Source organism: Leptidea sinapis, chromosome 35 (genome assembly GCF_905404315.1).
Source record: "Leptidea sinapis chromosome 35, ilLepSina1.1, whole genome shotgun sequence".
Classification (NCBI taxonomy): domain Eukaryota; kingdom Metazoa; phylum Arthropoda; class Insecta; order Lepidoptera; family Pieridae; genus Leptidea; species Leptidea sinapis.
In genome coordinates, this window is record NC_066299.1 from 10,292,540 (window position 1) to 10,307,048 (window position 14,509).

At 32.7% G+C, this 14,509-nt stretch overlaps 2 protein-coding genes across 2 annotated transcripts; one reads left to right on the top strand and one right to left on the bottom strand.

The window, feature by feature from the left end:
* Positions 1-4,538: 4,538 nt before the first annotated feature.
* Positions 4,539-5,164, bottom strand: LOC126975417 (tigger transposable element-derived protein 4-like). The gene has a single exon (XM_050823305.1). The coding sequence runs from the start codon at positions 5,061-5,063 to the stop codon at positions 4,539-4,541; it is 525 nt and encodes a 174-aa protein (XP_050679262.1). The 5' UTR covers positions 5,064-5,164.
* Positions 5,165-10,610: 5,446 nt separating this feature from the next.
* On the top strand, positions 10,611-11,262 carry LOC126975268 (GILT-like protein 1). The gene has a single exon (XM_050823079.1). The coding sequence runs from the start codon at positions 10,618-10,620 to the stop codon at positions 11,248-11,250; it is 633 nt and encodes a 210-aa protein (XP_050679036.1). The 5' UTR covers positions 10,611-10,617; the 3' UTR covers positions 11,251-11,262.
* The last annotated feature ends 3,247 nt before the right edge of the window (positions 11,263-14,509 follow it).

Sequence of the window (14,509 nt, forward strand, 5' to 3'; positions counted from 1 at the left end):
CTGCACGTTGAGACAAGATTGTAAGTAGTTAGGGGTAGAACAAAAGAAATAACCCATTAACAAACACGTACAATAACTCTGTTATAACCCACTATTTGTATTTTTCACATATATCTAATATTATAACAACAAAATAACAACTTTTCTTTTATTTATCTCTCAGAATGTGTCTCGCCTACTTTTATAACTCTAGATATGGATGTTGTATATTCTAAGTATTATTAATATTTGATTGGTTTGATTGAGAAGATTGATTTTTTATTTTGAGATAGGAGGTCTTGATAGATTGGCAAGCGGACAAACACGTACAAATCTTAAACAGTAGTAGCTATCAGAACTAAGATAGACTATGTGTAGAGTTTGGTTCATATATCAAGCTAACAAGAAACACATGGGCGTGACAAAACTTCCCAATTAATAAACCTACGGAACAATGGATCAGTTGACTGCAGTTTCCACTTAAGCAAGGGGTCTGGCTGTGGATCCCCGGGGAGCACAATTTCATTAATCTCGTGGTTCTGCGGTGACTTACGTTACCGAGGGGAGAGCTACGTTTTTAAATATATTAACGGTGATAAAGTTGCAGCTATTAGCGCTGTGAATTATAATTACGATGTTATTTGTTATTTTAACTTTTTAGCTTTGGGTTACGTAATTCAGAACTGCCTGATCACGACTTCGTTTGCGTGGAAACTTTTGGTATTTGTATAGTCTTCTGGTAAATGTTTACTTTGTTAGAATTATAAATTAAACTTAATTATAATAACACTCAGGTCTATTGATCTAAGTCAGTTGGGTTTACTTTAGTTGCTTTTTCACATTTATCATATAAGTGTGCGTATTGATATCCTTAAAAAAATCGTCATGCCAGCATATTGAAAATATAATAGTCTTTATTTGAATCCGAATTATTAGTGATCGTTATATCAATATTATGTTCTACTCCAATGTTTTCACGTAATTTTTAAATTTTTTTCGTTGATATTTCAAAAATTTGTATTTTAAATAGCATGTAATACTTCTCGCAGACAAAATGAGGATTATTGGGAAATAACTTACCTTACTTATTAATGTTTTATATTAATTGTAATGAAAATAACTTCTAAAAGTACCTACTTATAATAACGCTGTATTATTAGTTGTAGTAGAAGTACTACTAAAAAACATAAATAATAGACAACATAAAAACTATGGTGAAGAATTAAGATTTTTAAATAAATATATAGCAATCCAAGATTAATAAAAGGAAATCCCATTTACTAATTTGAAAACGACATCACTGAGTCCTTCCGTCCTGTTGCTGAAATGACAAAAGCAGGAAACGAATTAATGTACCTATCTAGGATACCAACTTTTGGATTACGATTGAATATAAAAATTTGCCATCATTCTTAGTACCTCCGGTCTACCTCTTATTCAAAAATCGATCAGCTTGTTATTGAATACCCGCCCGGGTGGACTTTTTAAATTCATCAGTAAGATCGATGATCGAGTCATCTCTGATCAGCTTGATTCTTTGGCGTTGCGTGAGAGAGCGTGGTTAGGAGTAGTAGAAGAATATTGTTACGATATTATATATATACATATCATACAGTAACTGACTGATAGATTTACAATCAACGCGATACCTCTAAATCTTATTGTCTGTAATTATTAATTTATCTATGATTGACAATATTTATCATCATGGTCTAACACAATCGTATATATTTTTTAAAGTTAAACGTAAACACAAAATCTGAAAAAAAAAATACAGTCACATGCAGTAAAGGTTAATGATAATTTTTGAGAGTTATAATGAATCTCCTTTTATGTAAGCATTCTGTTATTTAAATTGTTGCTAATGATGTCAAGACGGACCAGACTACGGAAACTATCAAAGTTAACGCAGACTCATTAAGGATAACATTATTGCATTCGTAGTCTGATACTCGTGCTATTAACGGATTCATTGTACACATATCTTAATATAATATATAAATTACGTGTCACGTCATTTTTCCGCGATGGACTCATAAACTAATGAACGGATTTTAATGGGGAGTGCAGTTTGGTCCAACTTGAGAGATAGAATAGTTTTATTTCGATTTGGGACCCATAATTATTTTTATTTTCAATATTTGTTTTGTATTGACATATTTTCTATTGTTTAATGACGCACGGTTTGACAGTTCTGCTGTGAAACAATTTCATTATAATATCATGGAGCATTTTTTACGAAATTATTCTTGTTGATATGAAAGTTGTAATTTATATTTTATTATCTACAGAACAACATCTGTCGGGTAGTATATATCATACAGTAACTGAGTGACAGAGTGAACAATCAACGTGAAACCTCTAAAAAGCAATATAACTACTAAAGCTAATGATGATCAGTAATAGTGTGTAAAGAGTTATTAGTATAGTAGTAGTACCTAGTAAAGAGTATATTTCTAATAGCTGTGACGTGTACTACTTGCGGGGTTATGCTGGTGTTTTACTTAAACTGTCGTCCTAACCCGTATCTTTCTATTATAAATAAGTAACACAGGCTGATCTTCATTTAAATAAAATAATGTAAATCATAGTCAATTTTGGCTTGCAATACTTTGCTATGAAAAAAAATAAGGCGTTACATTTTATACTTCTTTTACTTTTCAATTCAGCCGTAACGATATTGGAGCAAGTGAATAATTATTTTATATAAGTATACATAAGTTAATTTTGTTTATGTATACCATTTCAAATGAGTCTTTCAAAGAAAACTTTCCCCTAAGCATTCAAAGTATATTTGAACACCGCTGCCTAAATGAGAAAGAAAAACATTTCTTGTCATAAAAAAGTAGGGGCTTTAACTTGAGTTTCCGTACTCAAGATCCCTTGGATAAATTTTAAAGGGAGTGGACTGGATGTTGCCATTAAGAGAATCTCCTATGATTAATGTTTTTTAGATAACTTTGCATTTCCTTTAAATTTCATTTTGTTTTTAAAGCCTCTTTGTATTCCTCGATATAAGTATCTTAGAGCAGCTTTATAGCTTAAACTGATTTATATCATTTGAATTGTGTAAATCTAAGGTTTTAAAATGTAAAGCAGGTAAAATGTTATATAAACGATTAAGTACTATTAAAGTCCCTTTTTATAAATGCGTAATTATGTTTTAGGGTTGCATTCTTTGAAGTGATTTTTTTTTGCTGAGCAATTGATTTATGGGTATTGAAAGATCCTAAGATTTTACGCTCGTTCGGTCGAGTAAAGTCGACTCGCCTCAAACATAGAGTAGGGATACTCAACTAAGGGAATGCATACAGATTGAGTAAAATTTACCAGAGTAACTTGGTCATTATTATAATTATATGTGTAGTAAATGTTACATGTTGTTGTGTTTCGTATTATTAACATCGTCTTGATATCTCTTGTAAATCTCGTTATTTTATTATATTATAGGAGAAGGAGGCAATATTAGCCAGATGGAAACTAGCTATCGCGAACCACCGATAAATAAACGCCGAGTCTGTATGCACGCGAGACAAGAAGTCATCTTGTAATTTTCGAACGGCAGTTTTTAGTTGCGTCCGTACCAAGGCACGGATTTGTACAATATACTTACACAATGTACATATCTATTTTATCGGCATTCAGTGGATTGAAACTGAATCCAAAGGACGTATTTATTCCAATCTTAAATAGCAAGAAAAAGTGAAGAGAACAGGAAAAGTTATAAATATATTATAATCGTCACTGTTGTGTATAATATGGTGATCCTCCCATACAGAATAATATACAGTGTGCAGTGTGTTGTGGTAGATATATGTGGCCTGATTTGCCACAGGAAAACAAAATACAATACAATTTGAACAATTTGTTAACCCTATTGTCTCATTCTCATTATTTATCATGTAACGATAATAATATAATATTATCTAATAAAATACAGATAACAGACATCAATAATATAATTAATTAAAAAATATGTAAGATATGATAGGTTAGTTGTTACACCGTTGGTAGGTTGTTACACCTATCTAGTTTTGTAACAGACAGATAGTAACATCGCTATACTATTATTTAATCTATATATCACTGCCAACTATTTGGCAACCCGGTCCCCTGCTTGTTTTGAGCAGGTTAGTTATTCGTAGATAAGCACTGCTTCTATTGAGCAGTGTACTAATTTTAGCAAAGATTTGGAATATTTTCCAAAAAAATTAATAAGACAATAGAGGACCCCTCTAGCAATGTAAAAACACGATGTAATATAACAAGCACTAGAATAAGTAATACAGTCAAAATCTGTTATAACGACATCGAAGGGACTACTCATATTGAGTCGTAAAAACCGATAGTTGTAACAACCGGTGACAGGTTATTAATAGGAAAAATAATATGTATATTCATGTAGGAAATTAAACTGCATTTTGTTTACTTCAATACAAACGTATAATATAAAAGAACAATATCATTTTTGTATGCATAAAATCTGTAAATTTAGTTTGTTTGAAACACTTCTGTCGTGCATAAACATTTTGTAATTGGATTTTAATCAGCGTATCGTCTCAATTTCCCTGCATGTGGAACTCTTCATTAAAAAGAACAATCTTTCGTAATACACTAACAGCATTGAGACCGTCAATCAAAGTTGGCAATGTAAATTGTTCTTCCGAGTCTTCCTGTTCATTTTCATTTTCCTCTTGAACTTCACGTACAATATCATCCTCCGTAGCTGGTGCACAAATTGCAATAGACTGATCTACATCAATGAACTCGTCTGTTTCAGTAGTAGATAAAGCAGGTCGTAAATTTTGGGCTAATTGAGCCAAAGATATATTGTCCTCTTCATCGTCGTCAATCACATCATCTGAGGTTCTTGTTATAAGACTTGTAAGATCTTTAAAACCTGCATGCCCAAAGCAGTTAGCTATAGTTTTTTGTGAAACTTTTTCCCATGCTTCGGATATCATCAAGATGGCATCAAGAACCGTAAAGCTGTTCTGATTATTACTGTCAATGCTTTGTATTAACTTTAACACTTGCAGTCTTCTATAATGAGATTTTAAACATGTTATTACACCTTGGTCCATAGGTTGCAGTACAGATGTAACATTTGGTGGTAAGAACACGAGTTTAATACACTTCAGATTAGTAACAGCCGGATGAGCAGGACAATTATCAACTAAAAGAAGAACTTTTTGTTTGCTTTTAATTCAGCGTCCCAGTTTCGTAACCATTTTTCAAAAATTTCCGATGTCATCCATGACTTCACATTGTTTTCATACGTTACCGGCAGTGAGCGTATGTTTTTAAAGCAACATGGTTTCTTAGATTTCCCAATAACTAAAAGCTTCCTTTTACAGGCTCCTGTCATATTTGCTGCAACCATGATCGTTAGTCTCGTCTTGGACATTTTTCCTCCCGAACAATTCTCTCCTTTGAATTTTAAAGTCCTGTCTGGTGTCATATTGTAAAAAAGTCCGGTTTCGTCTGCGTTATCAATGTCTTCTGGACTGTAGCCTTCGCATAATGTAGGCCACTTTTGCGTAATCCATTCGTCTACAGCATCTTTATCCACACTGGCAGCTTCACCACTCATTTTCCCGCCGACAATGCTATGTCGAGCCCGGAAACGTTGAATCCAACTAGACGAGCAAACAAAATCTTCACCAAAACGTTGAGCAAAATCGTTTGCTTTTTGTTGAGGAATTGGTCCATTTATTGGCACATTATTTGTCCTTTGATATTTAAACCACTTTAACAAAGCTTTGAGCAAAATCGTTTGCTTTTTGTTGAAGAATTGGTCCATTTATTGGCACATTATTTGTCCTTTGATATTTAAACCACTTTAACAAAGCTTCCTCAATCTTCGTATGCCGCGTTGTTCTGGCTCGTTTCATTTTCAAAAAATTCTTGTCGTAAAGGATTTGAATTTTCTCCCTATCTTTCCAAATGGTTGATATGGTCGAGTGAGATACACCATATTCTTTTGCCAGGTCTTTGTTTGGAATTCCTTTCTCTAGCTTTGAAATAATATGCGATTTTTCTTCGATACTGATTTGTTTTCTTTTTTGCGACATGTTACAATTTTCACAGTTAACTCAACAAAACTGTTTTGGTGCGTCTTGTGTAAAGATAAATAACAAACTGACTTAAGAGATATGACGAAGCGGGCCTTGAGGCTACGGCATGCATGTGCTTTGTTTCTAAGAATTACAAAAGACCCTAAACTTTGTTTACTTTTACGATAATAGCCATTGACTATTATACTGTGCCAGATGTGGATACAGTTACCTATTCAAATTGTTTACAATACAGCTGAGCCGGTCGTTCTAAAGATATAATTCTCCGAAAACATTAACCAAATGTGGTCGCTTAATGCGGTATGTCGTAGTAAACAATGTCGTAAAAACCAATGTTTTAGATAAGGCGGTCATATAACATTCAGCCAGGACCTTTGATTTTGGTAAATTTAACCGGTATTTGGTTCTAAACGATGTCGCCATAAACGGTTTTGATTGTAATTGTAAAATTGTAACCTGATGCACCAAAGCATGCTAGGATTATTCGGTAAACAACTTGAACTGGAGTTATTAATGAATCATAAAGATATAGATATTTTATGTTTAACAGAGCACTGGCTCAGAAAATATGAGCTCATCTTTAACTAAAGTGGTCATCAGGTTTTTTTTTTAGAATATTTATTTAAAATACAATATAGTTATAGCTTACAATATAATAACACACACTTAAACTTTAGGAAGCTTATCTTTGTGTGAAGCCGCTTAGAATTAAATTACATAATATTTAAAAAGAAAACAACAATTACTTTCAATTAATAGTTATTACAAGATGTTAAATTACAATTTTAAACAAAGTAGTAAAGAAATCAATAAAATGCAAAACAAAAAATAATTATCAACTAAATGTTAGTAATTACAAATTAGTTGTCTACTTAGCTTACCGCAGATACAATTATATTAATGAAGGATTTTGTAAAAAGTACTTTTTTAACGATGACTTATATTTATTTTTATTTATATATAATTTTTGAATCTCTAAGGGGGTCTCGTTTAAGTATAGAGGAATGACGTAGTAATTTGCTCTGGTGCCATATATATTTGTAGATTTAGGTAATTTAAATGACATGTTTGTTCCTGTAAATTGTCTTAGATGAGGCAGTCTTTGAATTTCTCGAAGGAATTTAGATTCATTTATATCTGACAATATACGGAATTTCACTTTATCAAAGACATTTATAACCTTGCAATGTTTAAATAGTGCAAGGTCCGTATTTTCTTTGTGTTTATAAAAATAATTTGGAACGATAGTTTTAAGAATTCTTTTTTGTAATTTGTATATATCCTCTAAATATGACTTGTACGTCCTTCCGTAACTGCTTAGTCCGTAGTTTATAACGGAATCCGCCAGAGCCATATATAATAATCTTAGGGCACTATAAGGTAACTTATATTTTAAATATGCAAGTTTACAAAGCACCGATCTCAATTTAGCACAAACATGGTTTTTATGAGGTCCCCAATTGAGACTATTATCAATCACAAGCCCAAGGTACGAGTATTCTTGTACATTTTATATTTTAATACAATCACACGTCTGTATTGGATTGTGGAAACAACGGTGGTGGTGGGCGATAATAGCGGGTTCATTTTGTGTTTTATGATGAGACGAATGTACGTACGTAAGTTTAGTTTTGTCAATATTAATAACCAATCCGACATCATGAGCCCACATACACATATTATTGAAATCTGATTGCATATCATGTTCTGCTAATTTAAGGTTTTTGTTTGCAACAACCAAACAAGTGTCATCTGCAAATTAATTAGGTGTCAAGTGCGTTTAGCAGGGAAAAGGCACCACGTGGTGGATCTCTTATACTTGTAAGTAAATTATTAAAATTCAAAGAACGATAAGATATAGTGGGCCTCTCTGTTGAACGTACAATTGAAATAGCCTGTGCAGAGCTCGAGCGCGCCATTGTTGTTAGTATATACAGACCTCCAGATGCAGTATATGAATTATTTGAAAGTATATTGGAGGAGGTTATATTAAAATTATCTGAGTCTCAGAAGTATATCATGACATGTGGTGTTTTTAATATTAATTTATCAGAAAAATCTTACTTACTTAAACTCTCATAAGTTACTTCATTTGTAACAATTTGGCTTTACTAGGGGACGTTCAACAACAGATGCAGGTGTTGAGCTTATCAATAATATTTTTGATGCCTGGGAGGAATCGCAAAATGCACTTGGCATCTTCTGTGATTTATCTAAAGCTTTTGATTGTGTTCAACATTCAACGGTGGTCAGGAAACTATGTCACTATAATGGCATAAAATGAACTGCGCTCGATCTTTTGATTTCATATCTAAACAATAGAATTCAGAAGGAATGGCAGGAGATCTCCTGGGACTCTTCTCAGTATGGGGGTACCACAAGGGTTTATTCTCGTACCTTTCCTCTTGCTTAAATGTATAAATGATCTTACTAATCTTATAGAGAAAAAACATAAGGTAGTATTGTTTGCGGACGATACTTCACTGATTTTCAAAGTAAAAAGAAACCAAACTATGTATGACGAAGTTAACGATATTATATCTGACATCGTGTACTGCTTTAGCGCTAATAACCTATTGTTAAATAGCAAGAAAACGAAATATATAAAATTTACTGTACCAAATGTCAAAAATTTTTATGCAAGTGTTTTGTTAAACGGAGGGTTGATAAAACCGGTGGAATCTGCTATATTTCTTAGTATTACTCTGGATTCCAACTGGGGCCCCCATATTGAAGGAGTGGCGAATAGACTAACGGCCGTTTTCAATAACGTACCTCTAGTTATGGACATGTATACATATAGTACATTTTATTGTATGTAATTATTAATTTATCTATGATTGACAATATTTATTATCATGGTCTAACACAATCGTGTATTTTTTTTAGGAGTTAAACCTGAGTCACGTAAACACAAGATAATAATGTCTACCTTATATAATGCAGTAAAAGTTATTGATTATTTGAGAGTTATAATGATCTCTTTTTATGTAAACATTCTGTAATTTAAATTGTTGCTAATGATTTCAAGACGGATCAGGCGACGGAAACTATCAAAGTTAACGCAGACTCATTTAGGATAACATTATTGCATCTGTGGTCTGATAATCATGCAGTTAACACATTATCTTCAAAAATAGCCATATTATTAACGCAATCAAGTGACGAAGATTGTACAATCGCCCAAGTTTGTCCATTAAGAGATGTACAAAATGAGTTGAAATTCTGCAGAAAACCGTAATGAACGTTAAAGTTTTGTGGTTGAATTTTATCATGGTACTTTAAACAACAATGTTTGTGTCAAAGAACTGTAGATATACACTATTAGAGATTGTTATTTTTAAGTCTTATCACTCACTTCTAGGATTAAGTATACTTATACGGCCTTACAAATTAACTTGGTTTAAAGTTATAACTAAGAATGAACGAAGAATATGCAAAATGTTGACTATATCGCTGAGAACACTGTCATGATCATCATCAGCTGGAAGATGTCCACTGCTGGACATAGGCCTCCCCCAAAGATCTCCACGACGTTCGGTCCTGCGCTGCCCTCATCCAACGTATTCCGGCGATGTTGATCAAATCGTCGGTCCATCTTTTGGGGGGCTTACCAAAACTGCGTCTTCCGGTACGTAGTGGCCATTCGAGGACTTTTCTGCCCCACCGGTTATGAATGAACTATGTGCCATGCCTACTGCCGCTTCAGTTTTGCAATAATTTGGGCTATTTCAGCGACTTTGGTTCTCCTACGGATCTTCTCGTTTCTGATCCGATCTTGCAGGGAAACTCCAAGCATAGCCCTCTCCAATTACCTCTGAGCGACCATGAGCTTTCTCATTACGCGCAGACCACGTCTGCGTACCGTAAGTCATCACTGACAACACACACTGGATGAATACCTTCGTCTTTAGACACTGCGGTATTTGGGACGCGAAGATTTGAGTATAATTTTAACGAATAAAATTTTTACTATAATTTATAGACGTTGCGGGATTCAAACCCGAGTCTCTCGGGCTACCTCCCAGCGCTCTCATCAACTAAACATGCGGATGGTTTGCTTAAATGGTAAGAGGGATCGAGCTTGTATCGTGGACCGATTTTCGCATAAACGTTTCGATACTCCAGGAATTAAATATCAAGCGTGTATTTGCCATAGTGCAATCCCACATAATCACATTCTTTGTTCACATATCACGCCTGTGGAATTGAATTGAATTGAAGAACGCGCAGAAGGTCACCTATGCGATGGACCGACCAGATCAAATCTATATGGTCTGGTGTATGAGAGATATGAAGGTGGTTATGAATGTAAAACATATTAACTATCATGTCTATCTTCTAAATTATAGATAATATTTTTACTAAAAAATACAATCACATTAGTTAAAAGTCTATTTAAGTAAACCATTTTTTTCCACAGAAGAAATAAAATTGTTATCTTATTTTAATTCTTATTATTATAGATAATTGCAATCAATACCGATAACGTACTGATTAATAATGAATTTATGATATCAGACCTAATTTTTACTAATTCATTGTCATCTGAAACCCAAATATGATTAAACGTATTTCAATTTATTTCATATTATTATGTATTCTTTCCACTTCGTATGGACAAGTACAAAGCATAAATGGAACCATTAAAATGCTGATCGGGACAACTTCAAACTGCAGCAACGCAAGGAATTTCATAACCGGATTCGGTAACATTTACGAACACTACAAGCAGTTTCTTGATATTGAATTCATTCCGTGGGGTCGCACCACAGTATCAGAAACCGGCGAACTATCTTGTCAATTCGGTCCAGCAGATTGTTGGGCCAATCGCGTGCAGAGATGTGTTATCAGCATGCTGAACGGTGACCAAGATAGAATAATGAAATACATGCGTTGTGAATTTGGTTCTACGTTGCCCAGTTTCAGTGGAAGCTATCAGTGTGTTAGTGAGGTTGGTCTACGTTTAGTTGAAGTGGATTATTGCGTAACAACAACAGGTGATGCATTAGAACCGCCAGCTCATGCTGCATCTATAGAACCAGTACGCATTATAAACTTTATTCCATTTATAATCTTTAATGGAGTTATAGATCAACAAATTTCAACACAAGGTAGACTTAGATTGGAAAGTGTGTTGTGTTTTGCTTTAGCTAATGATCCTACTACTGGTATCACACAATGTAGAATATAATAATAAAGTATATTTTTGTTGTTTTATTTAATAAATCAGTTTCGTAAATGAGATCACTTGTTCAAATGTTTAATAATTCTATAGATGAAAAAAATATAATGTAATGACGAGATCGGATATGCAACACATTCTTGGATTATCTATCTATCAAAAATATCAAAGCACAACCAAGTAATACATGAAAGAAGTTTGTACAGGTTATGAGAAGTGACGATCTAAAAAAGAACAAAAAAGAAAACTCAATTATAGTTAAAATTTCTTCATATTGATATTTGTTTGCTACTTTTATTATAAAATTTAGTTGAAAATGTTAAAATTATTGGCTAATAAAAATATTCTTAACTATAAACATGATAAACGTATATTATTTAAACATTGCAAAATTATTAATGTGTATGATAAAGTTAAATATTTAATTCTTAGGCCAAGAAATTTAAGAAACTTAATAAAATTCAAGATATTTTGCATTCCAAAGCCCAAAAACATCTATGGCACAAGAATGCTAAGTAATATAATACCTAATATTTTAACGATTTGCCAGATAATCTACAATATTTAAATAAAATGAATGAAATAAAATGAACAACAGCCATGTTTATGTGAAGACTAATGTAAATATTAATATACCATTATTAAATTATTATAATAATAGTAATATAACGCTGAAAGCGAGAGCGAAAACTTACCCTGATAAACCCTTTAGGGGTAGAAATTTTATTGTATGCTTTGTTTTGAACAATAAATGAAATAAACAAATTTTCAAGCTTCTATAGAATAATTAAATAACTATAGGTTTGCCAAATATTAATGGAGTAACATGCTAAACTGTATTAACTTAATAAATATCAGAAATATTTTTTGTCCTTTTTAGAAGTAATTACGATCATTTCATGATACGACGAAACTCAATCCAACATTTAGTACCAATGAAAACATAAAAAAAGCATGCTTATATGAACAGCCAGTTGTACCTTTGGTAAGTCTTCGTTCACTTGGTTGCCCGGTTTTGCTCTCTTTTCATGGTCACCTTCAGAATTTCCATCTTCATTACACAAATATACGAACTGTTTCACTTGTTCCACTGACTGACTTCATAAATGGATCAAAATATTGCATTAATTTCTTATCTTACTCAACATTTACTTGATTTATTTCTTATGTAACATCAAATGAGTAATCTTAATCACCATTTGAAGTTCTCTTCTATTCATATTATGTATTAAAGAAACTGACGCCATTAACCAGACTTGTTGCACGTAAACCGTCTACGCTTTCATACCAAAACCGACGCTATATTAAATATTAATTTGGAAACTCGGGCTAGGCTGGTGTTAGTTGTGGGATGTGCTCACCATAAAACTGTAGCAATACACTCAGGGAGTGAATGAGTTCTATTGCGGAAGTATCGTGAATAATTGAAGAAGCACGCTCCCTTGCGCCGGCTCGTCTAGTCGCGATCGATCTCGGCCAAATGTAACAGATGCATATCATGTGAAGAATAACAGATATGCCGGATGTTATAGATGGTGAGGAAAGAATGAATGTGGAGGTATCTAAGAATGAAGTATCTATAGTTGGAGTTAATCAACATAAGAATAGATTTAGTAAAGATGTTAAGAATAATATTACTACTATAATACTCGAAAAAAAACATAAACTTGTAATTCCATCTACTAGGCTCCGTAAAATTGCAAAATATTTTAAAGTGAATTGTGTTATATTTTATAATCAACTCCCAAATTGTATTAAAATATTACCTATTAAAAAATTTAAATGTATCGTATAAAATAAATTAACATCTAAGGCCTATTATACTGTGAAAGATTATTTGAATGATATAGTTGGAATTAATGTTCTAAATTTTGTTAATGAATATTGTTATACTCTGTTGAATATTATTGTAACTTTTGTACTTCATCCTGACTTGCACTAAATAACTTATAAAGTTTTACAGTGAATAAAGATTTTTTTTGATTTTGACTTTATAAAAATTATACGGGTACATACTTTCATATTATATAGAAAGAAGGGAAGAGGTAAGTGAAGTGAAAAGAAAATTTATTATTGTTTATAAGTATTATTTAGAATTAGTTAAATAAAGAAGTTTCCAGACAAGACTTTTTTTTATGACAGTATGTTAGTATATGGATGGCAATTGATACGCCCTGACCATTACAATGCAGTAACGCTCAAGATTCTTGAGAAATCCAAAAATTCTGAGCTACAACTGCGCTCGTCACCTTGAGAAATAAGATGTTGTCTCATTTGTAATTTCACTAGCTGCGGTGCCCTTAAGACCGAGACACAGTAATGCTTACACATAACTGCTTCAGTGCAGAAAGTTGTGATACCCATAATCTAGCCGGCATCCTGTGCTAAGGAGCCTCCCACTCGTAAAGATAATCGTCTGATTATAATATAACGATCTCACACGTGTGAGAGAAGGACGCATACGTTATTGTACAATCTCACAGCCAATGGGCCAGCCACAAGGATTCACGCTTATTTTATTTTATTGTAATTGGAAAACTTACAGCTAAATACAATAATAATAAGGTAAATATTTACATTTAAGGCTATTTACAAGTTTTCACAGCTTATAACTTTTAAAACAGTTATTGTAATTAAACACACAATTGTTGTTTAAAGCAAATATTACCGCCAAAATGAACAAAAATTAAATTGAGAAAAATATGTTACATTTGATATTGAATACAAACTTAAAACAGAAACTACGCCGGATGAATGTGGAGTCTATCACTGCGCGAATCTCCAAGTATTTTTTAATATATAATTAATTTGATAGAGCCATAGTGCAGAAAGAAAGTTTATGCGGTGGTGGTCACTTACCATCAAATAAAACAGAAAGCCCAGCTATCTTTTTTTTATAACGAACCTATACTACCGAAAGGTTTACAGATTTGAAATTTCTTTTCAGTTAAACTATTATAGACCATTGCATTTAATTTGTAAGCTTTATCCGTTATCCCGTCAAATTTTAATGGGTTTTCCTAGAGTTTAGCTCTCATATGAACTTCTTGTATACTACAGTATTAACGGGAATATTCATGTTAAAAATCTGTCTTGTTTATAATCAATGTTATTTTTTTTGAAGTGAAACTTCTTTAGAATCCTTGTGATTTGAAATTCGATGAAATGAAAAAGGGAGACGATAGAGACACAAAAACAGGTAAATGTATAGGATTCAGCTGGCGAGAGAATGAGACAGACACATAAATTCATAAGATTTTAACGTGGG

Coding starts and splice junctions, on each gene's coding strand:
- LOC126975417 (XM_050823305.1), bottom strand. CDS start 5,063: ATGGACCAAGGTGTAATAACATGTTTAAAATCTCATTATAGAAGACTG.
- LOC126975268 (XM_050823079.1), top strand. CDS start 10,618: ATGATTAAACGTATTTCAATTTATTTCATATTATTATGTATTCTTTCC.